Raw genomic sequence first — 19066 nt, forward strand, 5'->3', positions numbered from 1 at the left:
TTAACACTTACTAGCTGTGTGACCTTGGGCAAGTCACTTAACCCTGATCGAGTTACCAGAAAAAAATAAAAATAAAAAAGAAAGTAGAGATTGTCTTTTGCCTTTCTTAGTATCCTCAACGCTTAATACCTAGTCCCAGGGCTAGGAACACAGTACCAACTCTAAATAAAGGATTGTTGTTTAATTAACTGACTTGGCAAATCCAATCTGCTCCCCTCCACCGGGTCTGTTCTGTTGAGCCTGTCTCCATCTCCAGACTTGGCTAAGCAATCTCACTACTAGAAACTTAACATTTTTTCCTTAGTGTACTAGGGAAATGCATGGGATGAAAATGCCCCACTGGAAGTTTCTGGCCTAGCACAGGAAAAGACCAGGCTGGCCCGGCTGCTCACAGACCACACTAATCTCATATCAGTCACCCGGGAGCTCCAGTTTGCTACTTCCTCCCCTTGTTAGAAAGTCTCATTCCCCAGGCAGTTTGGAAGGGCCTAGGCAAGAAAGATATTTTGCACCCATTGTCCCAGCCCACCACTTCTGCCCCCATAATTTCCCTTAAAATACATACACAGAACAAAAAGTGTCTTTACAAGGAAACTTTCTTTGTGCAAGCACAGGTGAAAAGATGTTGAGGCTTGAGAGAATTGATAAAGTATGAAGCTCTGGTATTTGCAGCCCCCCTCCTCCCTTTGCGCTCTCTTACCCTGAAGTTACATTTCCTCCCTTCCCCTTCTAGGCTTCCTGTGCATTTAATCAATTTGTCAATCAGCAAGCAATGTGTTAAGCTCCAAATATATGCCACACCAAGTTCTAGATACTGGAAATACAATGACAAAAAAATGAAACAATCCCGACTCTGAAGGAGTGTAAGCTCTATTTCTATGGAGAAAAATGACATGAACCCACACAAGTATATTCAAAATAAACACAAGGTAGTTAAATCTGAGGTGGTTCGAGAAGGAGATGGAGACAGCCTCCTATAGAAAGTGGTACTTGAAGGAAGTGAGGGCTTCCTTTCATGAGGAAGAGGAAAGGAGGGGGTGGATTCTAAGCATAAGGAATGGTCTATAGCACATAGACAGGAAATGGGGGGTCATAGGTGGGAGTGTGAGGGGCAGAGATAAAGCCATTTGGCCAGATTGTACAATGTGGAAAGGTAAAATACAATAAGATTGGAAAGACAGGTTGGGACCAGGTTGTGAAGGGATTCAAAAGTCAAACATAGTTTATGTTTTATGCTAGAATCAATAGGGATTCACTACAGTTCATTGACCAGAAGAGCAACATGGTGAGATCGGTGTTTGGGGAAGATCTTTTTGGCAGTGTTGTGTAGAATGGAATGGAGTGCTGAGATTTGAGGCAGGGAGACCAAGGAGGAGGCTGGTGCCACCATCCAGGTGTGAGGTGATTGAGGCCTGAAATATGAATGATGGCTCACCACTCTAAGGGGTGGCTTCTGGTCATCGAGAGAAGGGGTCAGACCTAAAAAATGTTGTGGAGGTAGAAACTATAATATTTGGCAACTGATTGTTTACATTTTCTAAACACATTCTCTTCCCACATGCTCTTTTATAAAAAGTCTAAGGGATCTGATACCCCCTTTTTGTAATAATGTATTGATTTTGTTTCTTAAGACTCTTGTATCTAATTATGGGAAGGAAAGGATTTTTTTTTTTACTATGTAACAGAGTTTCATTAAACAGAGAAGAGGTGGGGAGGCTTGGGGAAAACCCTAGCGGGACCTCCATGGTCTGAAAATTCTTCCAAACTAAGATTGACCCTTTATACAAACCCATTTTAGTCATTTTCTTGAGTGCCTGTAAGGCTACGGGTCATACGGAAAGCCAAGTTTCCACATCTGCTCTCTCTCCTCCTCCTCTTATTTCTCCTCTTCTCCTCCACCCCATAGCCAATGAGCAATGCATAACCCACTTTGTAATTCCTTCTTTCCTCACCTAACACTTTGATTTGCACTATTTCAAACTTAATACATACTAGTTTTAAATGGAATGAACCATGGCCTCCCTGTTGTTGTTGTTGTTGTTTGGGCTTCTTTCTCAAAGAGAACCATGCCATCAAGGAGATGATGCCGTGACTTGCAAGTGAATTGGATCTAAGTGAGGGAGAGCTGTGCAAAGTTACCAGCCTCACTTTCTCTTCCAAAGCCATCTGGGTCCAGTGGCAAGATATAGATCAGGAAGACTAGAACTGGCCTCCCTAGTCCCTGTGATAATAGATTTAGAGTTGAAAAGGATCTTAGAGATCATGGAGTTCCAATTTTTAATTTTGCAGATGAAGAAAACAGTTATAGAAAGGTTAAGGGATCCGCCTAGGGTTATACAGCTAGTAAGTGTTGGAAGTAAGATTTGAACCTGGTCTTCCCGACTCTAAGACCATCACTCTATCCACTGTTCTTATTGTTTCCGTCATTTTTCAGTCATGTCTGACTTTTTGTGGATAGAGTGGGCACAGTGGATAGAGCACTGGCCTTGGAGTCAGGAGGACCTGAGTTCAATTTCAGCTTTAGACACTTACTAGCCTTGTAACCCTGAGCAAGTCACTTAATCCTGATTACATAAGCAAAAAACCCCAACCATTTGGGGTTTTCTTGGCAAAGACACTGGAATGGTTTGGCATTTCCTTCTCCAGCTCATTTTGCAGATGGGGAAACTAAGGCAAACAGGGTTAAGTGATCTGCCGAAGGTCACAGAACTAGGAAGTATCTGAGGCCAGATTTGAACTCAGGAAGAGGAGTTTTCCAGACCCCAGGCCCAGCACTCTATCCACTTAGCCACTAGTTACCCATTTGTCATTCTACTGTATGCTAAAGTTCCCTGGGCCTCAAAATCTGCCCTACCATTGTGCCTTGTGGACCCTGGGGAATTGTTATTTGACCTACCCCTTAATAGGCACCCCCTAGGGCAGGAGCGGGAAACCTTCGGCCTTGAGGCCCCATGTGGCTTTCTAGGTCTTCGGGTGTGGCCTTTTGACCGAGTTCGAGTTTTACAGAACAAATACTATTTATTAAGGGGATTTGTTCTGTGAAGTTTGGACTCGGTCAAAGGGCCACACTTGAGGACCTAGAGGGCCATATGGGGCCTCCACGTCGAAGGTTCCCCACCCTTGCCTAGGCCTTGTCATTTGAACCACCACAATAGCCTTAGGATGTTCAGGCTTTTCCATCAGCCATGCAGCTAAGCTCTATTGTATTCGTTGTCTCCCACAACTAGAATGTGAGGGCCTTGTCTCAATTTTTCTATCTGTATCCCCAGTGCTTATTATAGAGCTTGGCCCATAGTAAACACTTGATAAATGCTTTTTCATTCAGTCAGTCCTGGTAATTCTTGTATTCAAAGCACAGTTGCTAACACTGCAGCTGGCTATGCCCTCTATGCGGCTCTCTGTTACCCTCTGGGGCAGTGGTAATTTTTATTCTTCAGAGATGACTAGTGTTACATGAATAACAGCTAAATAGCAAGAATAAAAGAACACTTAATAAGTGCCTACTATGTGCCAGTCAGTAAATAAGCATTTATTAAGTACCTACTCTATTTCAGGCTCTATGCTAAGTGCGGGGGGGGGGGGGGGGATGATGCCAAAGACAGTTCCTGCTCTCAGGTACCTCATAGTCTAATGGGGGAGACAACATGGAAACAACTATGTATAAACAAAATATATACAGGCTATATTGGAGATAATCAACAGAAAAGACACTAGGTGGATCAGGAAAGGTTGCCCATAGAAGACAGGATTTTAGCTGGTACTTCTAGGGAAGCGAGGAGATAGAGATGAGGAGTGAGAGTATTTCAGGCACAGTGACAGTCATTTAAAATGCCTGCAGTCAGGAGATGGAGTGTTTTGTTCTAGGAAGATCAAAGAGGTCAGTGTCACAGAATCATAGAGTACACGGGAGGAGTTTGGAGTAAGGTGTAAGAATACTGGAAAGGTAGAAGGAAGCCAGGTAGGGAAGGGCTTTGAATGTCAGAGACTTTTATATTTGATCCTAGAAGGGATAGAGAGCCCCTGGAATTCATTGATTAGGGGGATGGCATGGTCAGATAGGCACTTTAGGCAGTGGATAATAGACTGGAACGGGGAGAGAACTGAGACAAGGAGGCCAACTAAAAGCTTTTGCAATAGTCCAGGTATGAGGTGATGTGGGCCTGCATCAGGGTGGTGGTTGTGTCAGAGAAGGTGTTTTTTTTTTTTTGAGAGATGTTACAAAGGTAGAATTCACAAGACTTAGCAAGAAATTGATATGGGCAATGGTCTAGGGTAACACCTAGGTTGCAAGCCTGGGTGACAGGGAAGATAGAGGTGCCCCTGTCAGCAACAGGGAAGTTTGGAAGACGGAAAGTTTTTTGGGGAAAGATGATGAATTCAGTTTTGTGCATGTTGAGTTTGAGTCTATGGGACATCCGGTTGGAGCTAGCTAATAGGCAGCTGGAGATTTGAACCTGTAGGTTAAGAGACAGGTTAGGGGCTGGATAAGTGGATCTGAGAATCATCAGCTTAGACATAATGACTAAACCCATGGAAGCTGATGAGATTGCTATGTGAAATAGTACAGAGGGAGAAGAAAGCCCAGGACAGAGCCCAGGGAGACACTCCCTTTTAGCAGCTGTGATCTAGTTGAAGATCCACCAAAGGACAGGGAGAAGGAGTAGTCGGATAGGTAGGAAGAGAACCCAGTGGGGTATTGTTATGAAAACCGGGAGAGAAAAGAGTAGCAAGGAGAAGAGGGTGATGGACAGTGCTAAAGGCTTCAGAGCAGTCAAGAAGAATGATAATTGAAAAAAAAAGGCAATTAGATTTGGCAATTAGACTCCTAATATAAGGGCAGGAGTTGAGAAGGAGAAAAAAAAATGTGATCCAGGCACTGAACTCATTGAATAAAGGAGAATTTCCTGGAAATCACTGCACAACAGCTACCAGAATTTTGATTGGGTGGCAAATATGGATTGAATGAAGGTGAAAATGGAGGAGAGATTATTGAGTGATGGTGACAGAAGGAAAGTGTTATTCTACTTTCTGATAACATTGTTGTTAGGCAGTTGCTTTCCCTCCCCCTGAAACTAGGTCTGAATTTACCTTTTTGCAATATCTATTCATTGTTCCTAGCTCTGTTTTCTGGAGTCATACAGAACAAATTCCAAACCCCTTTTCACCTGACAGTTCTCCAAATACTTGAACATAGGTATCATTTTCCCCTGAGTTTTCTCTTTTCTAATCTAAAACATTTCTAGTTTCTTTCAGCTCACCCTCAGTTCAACTCCCCTTCACCATCACTGCTGCCCTTCCATGAAAGCTCTCCAGCTTGTCAATTTCCTCTATAAAATGTGGTGCCCAGGACAGAACACATTTCGGTTACTATCTGACCAGAGCAGGGTACAATGTCAATAGCCCTAACAACTTCTTAGTCCTGGATATTACCCCTCTCTTAATGAAGACTAATATTGCTTTGGGTTTTGTAGCTGCCATGTTATCCTGTTAGCTCATATTGACTTTATAATTAACTAGAAACCCTACATTTTTTAGACAAATTGTTGTATAAGCATGTCCCCCATCTTATACTCATAAAATTGATTTTCATCTTTATCCCCATTAAATTTCATCTTATTACATTCAGTCCAATGTTCTAGTCTGTCAAGCTCTTTTTGAATCTGGCCATCTCATGAATTAGCTCTCCCTTCCGGCCTATGCCATCTGCAAACTTCATAAGCATGATATCTTCGCCTTTACCTAAGTCATTGATAAAAATATTAAACAGCACAGGGCCAGAGACACATAAGACACTCTACTGAAGACCTCTATCCAAGTTGGCATTGAATCATATAAATGGCAATCTTTGGATCTAATTATTCAGCCAGTTTCAAATCTATCTAATTGTACTGTCATCTAGCATACATTTCTCCTCTTTTCTACAAAAGTAGCATGAGAAACTGTGACAGATACATCGTTCTCTTTTCTGAGCTCTGGACTCACATCTCCAAGTGCTTACAGGACAGTGCCATCTTGATCTCCTACAAGCAACTCATACTCAATGTGTCCCAAACCAAATTGACTATATTTCCCTGTAAAACTGTTCCTTATTCTGAATTTACTACTTTATTACCATCTATAGCAAGCACCACCACTATCCCAGTCTTCTGTATTCAAAACCCCAGGGCTATCTCTGCCTGTCCCCTTCCTTTTAGTATCTACATACAAAGATTCCAGGGTCATCCACTGCATCCTGGGCCATTGTCAGTCATCTTGACTTTTGTCTTGCCACTGGACTTTGATGACTCTGGAAGAGAGAGTAAGGCTGATGATTTTGTGCAACTGTACCTTACTTAAATCCAGTTCACATATAAGTCAAAACATCACCTATCACGTCTTGATGTCACTGGTCCTCTTCAAAAATGAAGGACAAAAAACAATAACAATATATAATCAGCTATTGAGTTCTTTCTAGTGAGCTTCTGCTGCAATATTTCTGCATACATGTGAATATGCAGAATATATGTGTGCACATATATGTATATGTTTTATATATACTTATATATGGATATATATTAATAACCACTGCTAATTTTATTACCATCCTCCTGAAGTATAAAAACCGCTTCTACCATCTACCTTTTCAATCTATTTTTCACACTGCAAGAATATTTTTACTTATGCATAGATGTAATCACGTCACCATTCTGATTTTTTAAAGAAATTTTCAATGACTCCTACTGCCTATAAAATAAAGTTCAGACTCTTTTGCTTGGCATCCAAGACCATCCACAAACCAGTGCCACACTACCTTTCCACCCTTATTTCATCTTATTCCCCTCCTCACACCTTATGTCAAATGCCCCCTTCTCCCAATATGTGCTATTCTCTCTCTCAACTTCATTGTTTTTCCCATGTTTTTCCCACGCATGGAATGATCTCTCTTCTTTCATCTTTTGAATTCCTGCTCATTCTTAAAAGTCAAACTCAAATGTACTTCCTCCATATAATAATTTTCCCTGATTGATTCCAAGTGGATAATGACCCACCGGCTCATAAAGCACTTTGTTCTTTAATATATCTTTTTCAGACAAACTATTATGCCTGTCCTACTTGTACTTATAAAGTTGCAACATAGTTTTCTGAATATGTAACATAGTTTGTGTCTTATTTCTCTCCTAGATTGTAAAGCCCAGGAGGGCAGCCTTCGGCAAAATAAAATACCCTGGGGACCTGAGTTCAAATGTAAGGTCTGTTAGTTACTCCTTTTGTGAAAGGAATATCACATGGGAAAATAACAGTCTCTCTGGTCCTCAGTTTTCTCATCTGCAAAATGAGGGGGTTGGATTAAGATCACCTCTAAGGTCTCTTGGAATTCTAAATCCAATGGTCTTTTCTAAACCTTGATCTTGCTTAACACAATGCAATCAATAAGCATCAGTCAATCAACAAGCATTTATTAAACTCCTACTATATGCCAGGCTCTGTGTTAGGCAGTAAGGTTACAAATGCAAAGAATGCAACAAGTCGTACTCTCACATCTCACATCTTTGCATTCTCAGTACCTTGCACAGTGTAAACATGTCTAAAGAATGATTATGGAACTCAGGAAAGTGTTGTCAACTTTATATTGCCAAAACGATGAGTATTACATATCTGACACAGCAAGGAGGTAATGCTTGAGCCAGTTAGGAGTTGTAACAAGTCTCAGCCTCAGTTCCCTCATCTGTAAAATGAGGACAATAACAGCATCTATTTCATAAAGTTTTTATGCGAATCAAAGCAGATAATAGTTGTAAAGTGTTTTGCAGATTGTAAAGGTCCATAGAAATGATAGGGTTTTATAGGCAATGAATATTTATGAATCAGATACAAAGAAAGGAAAATGACAGACCCTTCTCTCAGGGAGCTCACAGTATAATGAGAGAGAAAACATTAAAATAATTATGTATAAACAAGATACATACAGGATAAATTGGGGAGAGTCTCAGAGAGCAGGTACTGGCATGAAGGAGGATTGGGAAAGGCTTCTAGAAGATCTGATTTCATCTAATATATCGACTCTCCTTTGTCTGGATTGCAAACTCCGTGAAGGCAAGAAGGCATTGTTTTCTGCAGACCTGTTACCCCTCACTATGTTTTAATCCTTGCAGCCTCTAATGAACTTTATTCCGTGAATTGGATTGGTTGCTCGTTCTGTGTGATCTTAAAAAAAAAAATCATAAAGACATTGCTCAGGTCTTGGTGTTACCTGCCTAAGAAGAGAGCTTTTGGGAGCAGAGTGAAAGAGTGGGTGTGGGGCCTGGGGAGTTAAAAAGGAGTTAAAAGGAACGTGGAAATCAATCCTTCAGAGCCCAAGGAAGACGGGTCATTGAGTCTACATAAGGCTGGAAGAAGCGTGTCTGGGCCAAACAAACTCTACGTTCCAGGTTCAGAACAGTCGCTCTACCACTGCTGTGCTTACAGCGGCCAACCCCCCCCCCCCCCGCCCTCCGCCCACACCCCCTCCCACGCTTAGGTTGACCTAGGAAGCTCACGGAAACCGTGAAGGAGCCCAGGCAGACCCAGCCCAGAGTCAAAAGAAGGAGGGGGAGGGGGGGAAAAGCCAGTATCTTCCACCCCCGGCGGAGGGGGCGGGAAGCGGAGAGCTGCGGGAGCCGGCCAGCTTGTTGGACTTTGTGCAGCTGCTGGGAGAGCCGAGCGGCAAGGATGCAGCTCCCGAGAAGCTGGCGCGCTGGGCTGCGGCTGCAGCTTTGGGCGACCCTGATCGGTTTGCTGAGTTTGCTGGGTGAGTAGGGGGGACGGTCCCCTGGGAGCGGGACCCTGGACGCATAGCCTTGCGGCAAAGGGGAGGGAACTCACCAAGAGGTTTGGAGGGACTGCAGGCTGGATTATCGAGAGATACCGACCCTCCCCATCAGTGCACCTCTCTCCCCTAGGAGAGCGGGTTGCTGTTCTAGACTCGGGCAATGGCTCTCAGGGAGGAAATTCTAACGGGAATTTATGGAGGCGGAACTGAGTCGGGCCACGCAATGGGACAAAACTGCTTCTGGGAGTTAGCTGCATGTGGTGGGATGGAAGATGACCAAATCTTAGTGGGTGCGTGTGTGTGTGTGTGTGTGTGTGAGTGTGAGTGAAGGTTGGCGGAGGCATGGGGGAGTGGGTTGTCGGGGCAGCCTTAGGATCGTGCTTTGGAAATGCTGGCCAAATCTGCTCGGTGCCAAAGGGGGGTGGGGTGGGGGCCGCGGAGCTACCCACTTAGCCTGAGGGTCTTGAGCGCCAGGGGTTCCTTGGGGTCTGGTACGGAGATTTATTGGCCCCCACCTCCCAAGGACTGTCTGAATCAAGATTGGAGACGGGGCGGGGGGTGGCTGCGACTGTGGTGCGTCTTGCAGATGCCTGCAAGCTTTGGGAGTGGGTGGCAGAGTTAGGTGACCAGTGAAGAGTTGGTAACCAAGAACAGACACTTTTAATGCTATTTTAAAATACCACCCACAAAGGTAACCCTGCCTCACAGCTGGGCCTTGCGCCTAGTAGGTGCTAAATATTTCTTTCTGCCTGGACCGCAGATCCATTCTCGTGCGCCCCCTCTCCGTCTTGAATACTCAAAGCGTTAACGCTCGCGTGAAGTTCCTTCTGCCTCTGCGGATGACTTCACTTAAGGTCCCTTAAATCCTCAGTGTCTCTTCTGCCCTGGATCAACCCCTCTACTCCCCACCCAGTGTCTCGATGTTCCATCCTTTTTGCCTTTCCTCGAGACCCAGATACAAACTCCACATCGAACGCCCCGAAACCCGTAGCTCCCAGGCCACTTGAACACAGCCTCATTGGCTCTGCTCACAGGGTCCCACCCAGTTGGAGAGAAAGCAGCTCTGGGCCGAGATGGATGGGGAGGGGTGGTGGTGAGTTCTGCGGGGTGTGGTCGTACCAGACCCCCCAGTCATCGACTTGTTTTCCCCGGCGGTACTGGTGGTGGTGGTGACACGGGAGGGGGTGTGCCTGAAGCCTTGGAACAGAGTAACTCTCCTAGGTGTTAAGCCACACTGTCACGGAGAGAGATGGAGTTGGCCGGGAGCTCGGATTCCAATCGGATACTCCGTTCTGCTTTGGCTCAGCTGCTTTGAATGATGTGGTCCTGGGACTTCGTCCCGCGCCAGCCTTGTTTTTACTTAGCCTATCCTTGTCATACTATGGTTAAAGCCACTTCATAAAAGGATTTGTTCTGTGAAGTTTGGGTTCAGTCAGAGGGTCTCGAAGTCCCAGGTTCCCCACCTCTGGAAGGGGAACCTAGGGTAGATGAGCGTGCTATGCTGTACCACCTGTTGCAGTGAGAGAGAGAGGAGACAGAGAAAGACAGAGGTAGAAAGAGGAGAAGGGAAAGAGAAACAGAGAGAATAAACGAATTTTCCCAGCCTGGGAACCCCGTGCCTTCGATTCTAGTTCCAGTATACTGCTGCTGCGTCTCACCATGGGCAAATCCGAGGATTCAGTGCTGGCAGAATGTTAGAAGTCTAAGCCAGACTCCCTCATTTTACAGATAAGGAACCTGAGGTTTAGACAGGCTAAAAGACATCACAGAAGTAGCAAAAAACCAGGGCAGGCTCCATACCCAGGTCCTCAGAATTCAAACTCAGTTCTCTTGCCCCAACACCATGCCTGTCTCACCTCCCTTCTCTGCTCACCAGAAAGATTTCCCAGACATTAACAGACAGCATCATTTTTGTTCTACAAGGAACTCTCAGGAACAGATAAGATGGTCCCAGAGCAGACAGGAGCCAATGTACTTCTCTTCTTTCCTTGGAGAAATGGGGGACTGTGGGTGTGAAATATAAAAGATGCTGTGAGGCAGTTTATGTTTTTCTTGGTTTGGCTTAATTACTTCTTTGTTATATGGTAAAGGAACACTTTGGGGCAGCTATGGTAGACACACTGGTAGACCATTGGACCTGGATTCCAGAGGACAGATTTCAGAGTTCAGATTTAGCCTCAGACCTTCACTAGTTATTGTGACTCTGGAAAAAAGTACTGTATGAATGTTAGCTATTAAGGGGAGGGGTTTACCTGGGAATAATTGTAGTACAGAAACAAACAGCGTCATTAAAACCTTTACTATTTTAAAAAGTCGTTTAGGAAAAGAACAAATAAATTGCTTGAGCTGGGTGCTTTGAGGTCGTTAGAGGGAGGCATTATAGAAATCCTGTACAAGGAGTCCAAAGAGGGATGTTATGGGGGGGGAGTTACCTCGAAATCCAGGGAAATGTATGGTTCTTTAGGAGTGAAGGTAATCAAAGATCTCCTTGAACCATCTCTTCCACCCGCATTTTTCAGGCTTTATCTTGGGAAAACCAGCTCCTTGCTGCTGGGGAAAGGTGCATGTATGGGAGAGAGCAGGAGAGGCAGTCCTTCCCACCCCTCCCCTTAATGAGTGGTCTATTCCTTTTTTGCGGATGGGACAAGCTGAGAAGCCTTGGCCCGGCTAAGGCAGAAATCTTGGCCTAGGCATATTCTCAGCTCTAGCTGAGCAGGGAAGGGGGGGGGGAGGGTCGAGGTAGGGAGCTCATTTCTCATCCATCCAATTGATGTCATGCTCAGGTTATCAGCTTCCTCTAACACCTCCCCTCACATTCCTCCTCTTCCTTTGGGTTCTTCGTGCCTATCAACCCCACACCCATATCCTGTCTGGGGCTATGTGTAAGAGGGGAAAAAAGAAAAGGGAAAAGAATCATATCAGATATTTCCAGAGGGGAGAGGGCTCCACCCTTTGAAACCCAGCCACATGGCAGTTGTAGAGGAGCAGCGTTAGGGACCACTGCCTGACAAACCCAGGGACAGGGCCAGATCTGCCTGGAAAGAATTCACAGATGCTTTTCTGCACAGTTCTACTTGTTGAGTAAGATGTGCTCTCATGCCTCTGCCTCATTTCCTAAATTCTACTTAATGAATGTTAATTAGCACCTATAATGACTAAGTTGAACTGTGGAAGGGTAGATGGATTTAGGATTCAGGTGGGAAGTAGTAGAAAGTTCCCTGGCTCTGGACTTGGAGGAGTTGGGCTCAAATCCTTTCTTTAATGCTTCTACCAGTGTGACTGCAAGAAAGACCCTTAACCTTTCTGGGCATTAGTTTCCTTCTCTGTAAAATGAAGGGATTGGACGTAATAATAATAATGATAATACCAACAGCTGGCATTTATATAGCACTTTAAGGTTTGCAAAATGCTTTACATATGTTTTCTTGTTTGGTCCTCACAACCTTGTGAGGTAGGTGCTATTACAGATAAGGAAACTGAGGCTAGAAGTCAAGTGACTCACCTAGGGTCACATAGCTAATAAGTTTCTGAGGCTGGATTTGAACTCAGCTCTTCATGACTTCAAGTCAAGTGCTCTACTTGCTAAACCATTCAGTTGCCCAGTGGTGATCCTTAGGGGCAGCTAGGTGATGAAGTGGATAGAGCACGGGACCTGTAGTTAGGAGGACCTTAGTTCAAATCCAGCCTCAGACACTTACTAGCTATGTGACCTTGGGCAAGTTACTTACTCCTGTTGGCCTTAGTTTCCTCATCTGCAAATTGAGCTGGAGAAGGAATTGGTAAACCACTCTAGTATCTTTGCCAAGAAAACCCCAAACGGGGTCATTAAGAGTTAGATATGACTAAACAACAACAACAGTGATTCCTAAGGTCCCTTCTGTATCAATCACCAAGTATTTGTTAAGTGCCTACTATGTGCCAGGTATTATGCTAGGAATTGAGGACACAAAGAAGTAGGTGGAGCTGAGTGCTGAGCTAGCGTCAAAAATACCTGAGTTCAAATCCAGCCTCAGATACCTATTAATTGTGTGACCCTGGGCAAATCACTTAACTTTTCTCTGGTTCAGTTTCTTTATCTTTCAAATGGGAAAATTAATATTTAACCTACCTCTCAGGGTTGCTGTGAGAATAAAATGTGGTAACATTTGTTAAGTGTTTTATAAACCTTAAAGTACTATGTAAATGCTAGCTTTTTTAAAAAAAAGAAAGTCTCTGATCTCAAATGTTACAAAATACTACAGGAACTTAGTAGAAAGAGAGATTACTTCTGGCTTAGAGATAAGAGCATCAAGGAAAGACTCCTGGAAGAAGCAGCAATTTTAATTAAACTTGTTGGATAGGCTTTTGACACATAATTTCCACCATTCCTTTTTTTCCTCCTTTTGTTGCTCAGTTGTATCTGACTGTTCGCCTATTTGGGGTTTTCTTGGTAAAGTACTGGAGTGATTTGCCATTTCCTTCTCCAGCTTATTTTGTAGATGAGGAAACTGAGGCCAATAGGGTTAAGTGACTTGCCCAGAGTCACATAGCTAGTGTCTGAGGCCAGATTTGAACTCAGGAAGAGAAGTTGTACTGGTTCCAAGTCCAGTGCTCTATCCATGATGCCACCTAGCTGCCTCTATTCCCCTCCTACCCATTCCTTTATCCAAAAGCTCAGGGCACATCAATTAATCTGCATAAAATTCACAAATGTTTTTCTGAAAAGTTCCTGTTTGGCCAATGTTTATTGAGGCCACCCATGTTTCCTAAATCAAGTACCCAGATTTGAGCCTGTCTAGACACCCCGAGGCAGAGTCCTATGAAAACCAATGAGAAATGAGAGGCAGTGATTTTTTTTTGGACGTTGATCATATCGACCAGTGCTTGTTTTCCAAGTTAGGTTTTTATCCAGCCCCACCCTTCTGATGCTCTGGCCCCTTGTTTGGGGACTGAAGAGGTGAAGGCCAGAGGAAAAAAAGTCAAGTTGTTGTTGTTTTTCCTGAACAATTTCCAAAACAGAAAAAGGTCCCCTAGAGAGGGGGAGGTGGTACGATTCCCTAACTTTGCCCACTTCTCCTTTCTCAGTCCTCACTGTCTCTCCACTCCCCACCCTGAGCCCCCCCAATGCTTTTACATCTCTGGTTGTTGTGAGGACCAAATGAAATAGTATGTGCAAATTAGCACAGTGCCTGGCACATAATAAGTGCCATATAAAATATTAGCTGTTGTTGTTGTGGTTGTGACTGATGAGGACATATTTTGCCCTTACCAGCTAGAGAACTTGTAAATTGAAGGTTGGAAGGTAGAACCCAGTGGGCTACTTTCTGCCGTCCCAGGGACTCCCACCTCTCTCTTGTGCAATGTAGATAGAGATATGACAGTGTAGATGCCCCTGACAGCACTTGAACGTCTTCAGCAGATGATGATGATGATGATAGCTAGGATTTCCATAGTGCTTTAAGATTTGCAAAGTGCTTTACAAATATCATCTCATTTGATCCTCACAACAACCCTGGAAGGTGGGTGCTATCATTATCCTCATTTTAAGGAGGAGAAAACTGAGGTAGATGGGTCAGGTGACTAGTCTGGGGACATCCAGATAGTATCTGAGACTCAGTTTAAACTTAGGTCTTCCTGACTCCACGGTCCAGCCTTCTATTGGCTATGTCACTTGGCTGCAAAGAAGCTTAGCACCTTGTTAACAAGAATGATTAGTTTAGGGGCAGCTAGGTGGCACAGTGGATAGAGCGTGGGGGGGGGGGGTGCCTGGAGTTAGGAGGACCTGAGTTCAAATGTGATCTCAGATACTTAACACTTACTAGCTGTGTGACCCTGGACAAGTCACTTTAACCCCATTGCCTAGCCAAAAAAAAAAATGATTAGTTAAAATAGAAAGTTACCAAATGATAACTTTTGCAAATGCAAAAATGCACCTCCTTCCTCAGTACCCCAGATGAGCTCCTCCCTAGATGAAATTGGGCTCTTCCCATAAGGGTACTGTCACCAGAGGTGAGAAATTCTCCTGTGTTTTTTTTTTTTCTTGCTTGCCCAGACACCAACAGAATTTTTAGTTTTGGCTTTATGTGCAGCTATGGGAAAACGGGGAAAATGTCTGAAAGTAGGGATGTCTTAGTCCAGGCACAGCTAGGTGACAGAGAAGTCAAGAGCTGGCCTCTGAAACTCTAAGTGGGTAAGTTCAGTGGAGACAAGTGGGGACAGTGCAGTAGGTGCACTCCCCCCACCCACCCCCAAGCCATTTGCACTGCTGGCTCTCAGGCAATCTCCCCTTCTGTAAAGAAGAATTGTAATCTGCTTGCTATAGGAGGTGCTTACTTCAAATTGGGACTGGGGCATCAGCCTTCCAAATTCCTATCTTATCTATTTGCCACGGATTCAGGGGTAACTGATCTTTGACTTAATAGAAGGCAGAAGTCTGTCTTATCCAGGCACTTTTAAAAATCATTCTGTACTGGTGGGCATCTCCAACTGGTCAAGTGGAGGTCATCCTGTCCATACCCTTCCTTTTACGTAAGATGGCCATATGCAATGGGTTGGTTGATATCCTTCCTTCTCAGAGAGGACCAGAATGACATCACTTTGTCAGGGTCAAGGCACAGCGCATCCAACTGTGGCTGGTCAGACTAATATGAGCTCAGAAGGCTTTACCACGAGACGTTCAAAGAGTCCACATGAACATTTGGAGTGGATATGCCTCTGAATTTGCACATCTCATGTTTCTTTTGAGCTACTTTGATTCTGTTCCACTCCTAGAGCACAGTTGAGCTCCTACAATTCATAGAATAGAGAGTCTGTATTAGGTAGTGCAAAGAGTTGTGATTCTAGAGCCAGGGGACCAGAGTTCAGATCCAAACTCTGCTACTTACTACCTCCGTTTACCTTGGACAAATCACCTAATCTTTCTGAGTTTCAGTTTCCTGATCTGAAAATGAGGATAGTTAGGCTTGACAATAATAATAATTGCTGGCATTTATATTACACCTTAAGGTTTACAAAGCAAACATATATTCTATTTACATATATTCTTTCTTTTGAACCTCACAATAACCCTGTGTGGTAGGTGCTATTATTATCCTCATTTTACAGATGAGGAAACTGAGTCCGGGAGAGGTCAAATGATTTGCCCAGGGTCACACACCTAATACATTTCTGGAACAGGATTTGAACTTAGTTCTTCTGACTCCAAATGTGACACTCTGCATTCACTACACCACTAGATGACCTTTTATACTCCTCTTCAGCTATAAATCTTTGGTCTTATATTCATGTGAATAGAATGCAATCTTAAAATTGGAAGCAACTTTTTTACTACAATCTTCCCAACTTATCGTCCCCTAGCATCTGCTCGATTATCTCTAGTGATATGAAACTCCCTGTTTCATAAGGCAGTGTGTTCCATTGCTGAACAATTCCAATTATTAGAAAAGTTCCTTCATATTTCAAACTTAAATCTGCCTCATTATAACTCATTCCTCCTAATTCTGCCTTCTAGCACAATGACAACATCTAATTTCTGATACTGTCTTCAATTACAATATCAGCTTCCTTCTGCTTCCTTCCCCTAATCCTAAAATAGGGAGTAGGAAAAAGTTTAGGGCAGCTAGGTGGCACAGTGAATAGAGTGCCTGAAGTCAGGAGGACCTGGATTCAAATGTGGCCTCAGACACTTACTACCTGTGTGACCCTGGGCAAGTCACTTCACCCTGTTTGCCTCAGTTTCTCCATCTGTGAAATGAGCTGAGAATGAAATGGCAAACCATTCCAGTATCTTTGCCAAGAAAAATTCAAATGGGGGCAGCTAGGTGGTGCAGTGGTGAGAGCGCTGGCCCTGGAGTTAGGAATACCTGCGTTCAAATGTGACCTAAGACATTACTATCTTTGTGACCCTGGACAAGTCACTTAACCCAAATTGTCTCCAAAAAAAAAAGTTCAGATGGGGTCACAAAGAGTAAGACATGGCTGAAATGGCACAACAGAAACAAATTTTTACTCAGGATCTGCTCCCAACCTGAGCCTTGGGGAGCAAGAAAAGACAAATTGGCTGCCTTTAGGTCAGATTTGCCAAAGGAACAGAGAAGGAAGGAAATCGGGCAGGAAGGAGTGAGGGATGGCACGTTCTTCAAGTATTTAAAGATTCTGGCTATCATGTCTTGAATAAGTCTCCTCTTCTCCAGGTCAGATATCCTCAACTCCTTCAAATATTCCTCCTAAGGTGTATTTTCCAGACTATTGAATACTGGTCTTATTCTCCTACAGAGAGGATTCAGAAGATTCTGGATAGTTTGACAACAGCCCTCTGTGCAAGTATTCACTAGGTATTCAAGTACCTATTATGTTCCTCGGACTTTATTGCTTCTGACCTGATATGGGCTTGGAAACAAGATTACCAAACTTCTTAGAATTGTTTGTAAAATAAAAGTCAGCTGGCTCTAAACTGAGGACGTCTGTAAATAAAGTGCGTAGACTTTATGTACATCTTTTGGCTGCTTACATGCCCTTCTTTGCATGTGAATTATGTTCCAGCAGTGAAGTTGCTAGATAATTGAGTTCTGTACAATGGAAGTTATTATAGAAGATATAGTCCCTGCCCTCAAGGAGCTTACATTCTAGTTGGAGAAGACATGTAAAACAAACAACAATAGAAGAACATTTTAAGTAGAGAACTAAGTGACAATATGAACTCAAAGTTCAGATACTGTGGTAGGAGGAGCCTATCTACACAGAAAGGTCCTGAGGAAAAGAGATTCCACAGCTTTCCCTCTTCCAGTATCTCACAAGTTTTCCAGGCCACTGGAGAGAAGAAGACATTTCAGCCTAGAAAAAAGAAAAGGGGATAATAATAACTGATTAGTTTATAGCCCTTTAAAAGTTTACAAAATTCTTCATATATCATATGTCATTGGGAATCTCAAAACAACCTTGGGTGAGGGTCTATAGGAATTGTTATCTCAATTTTACAGATGGAAAAACTGAGGTTCAGAGAGGTGAAAGACTTGCTTACTATGGTCACCCCAGCATCAGAAAGAGGATTTGAACCTGCATCTTCCTAACTCCAAGCCCAGTGCTCTAATAACTTCCCTTTATAGCTTCTGCATAAAAACTCATTTCTATAGTGTTTTAAGATTTACAAATCATTTTCACTACACCCCATAAGGTGAGAAGTACAAGCATCATTATTCCCAGTTTTACAGAAGAGGAGGCAAAAGCTCTGAAGGATAAAGGCACCAGAATGGTGATTTCATTGATATAGACAATTCCCTGATGAGGGAACTTTCTCTATGAATGCAGGTCAGCACTTTCTCTGACAAGTCTGTGACTTGACCAGGATCCCACGTAATTGATGTCAGAAGCAGGACTTGAACCCAGGCTTCAAGCCCAGCTCTCTGTCCTTTTCACCCCATTTTTTTTGGAGAGGCAGTCATGGTTAAGTGACTTACCCAGGTCATGCAGCTAGTAAGTATCTGAGGCTGGATTTGAAATCAAGCATCAGGTCCTCCTGACTCCAGGGCTGGTGCTCTGTATCCTGCACTACCATTAACTCGTAAAGGGTCTGATCTGAACTCGGGTCTCTTGACTCCAGCTCCAGTAGTCTTTCCACTATACCTCTGGCTTTCAGTGGGGAGTAGTGGGTAAGGGAATGGGAGACAGACTCAAAAGCATAATTTTACATCATTTGTCAGCCATGACTACTGAGATTGTAGTTCCCTCAGAATAGAGGCTGTGTGTCTCCAAAGTCCATAAAGACACAGGATGCTTAGAGACTTGGGGACTTGTTGAAAATATATATAGAAATTCTATATAGTATGTATTATTATATATTATATTATAATATACATTATATATAGTATAGAAATTAGTGTTGGGATTAGAATTCATGCCCTGGGTCCTGTTTCCTTATCCCAAGTTCTCCTAAACTGCCTGCCCTTTCCTTATAGTAAACCAGAGGTCTTTCCATCCCTCATCCCTCCCCTCCCTTCTTTGATTCTTCGTCAAGTCTGGCCTAAAGGCAGCCATGTTGTCTTATCTGGCTCCTTCAGGGATCAAGTTGGGAGTAAATCCTGAGTCAAAACTTCTTCCTACTAACTGTTTTAGGATTATGCTGAGGAGACCGAAGGAAGCAGCTGCTATAAGCCTGGAGTAGACTATTCCAGTGGATGGGGGTGGGATGGACTGGGTAGAGTCCAAAGGATGCTTCACAGCTGGACTCAACCAAAATCTCTATTCATTCTTATTTTCTCTCTCTCTCTCTCTCTCTCTCTCTCTCTCTCTCTCTCTCTCTCT

General features: G+C 43.6%; 1 protein-coding gene across 1 annotated transcript in view; it reads left to right on the forward strand.

Annotated features, from left to right (window-relative positions):
- Positions 1-8619: 8619 nt before the first annotated feature.
- Positions 8620-19066, forward strand: part of CD34 (CD34 molecule) — a 34685-nt gene continuing 24238 nt past the window's right edge. The window contains exon 1 of the mRNA XM_027871708.1: positions 8620-8767. Within this exon, the coding sequence (XP_027727509.1) occupies positions 8689-8767 (79 nt within the window). The 5' untranslated portion in view covers positions 8620-8688. The remainder of the gene's footprint in view (positions 8768-19066) is intronic.

Source organism: Vombatus ursinus, unplaced genomic scaffold (genome assembly GCF_900497805.2).
Source record: "Vombatus ursinus unplaced genomic scaffold, bare-nosed wombat genome assembly UNPS02014798.1, whole genome shotgun sequence".
Taxonomy (NCBI): domain Eukaryota; kingdom Metazoa; phylum Chordata; class Mammalia; order Diprotodontia; family Vombatidae; genus Vombatus; species Vombatus ursinus.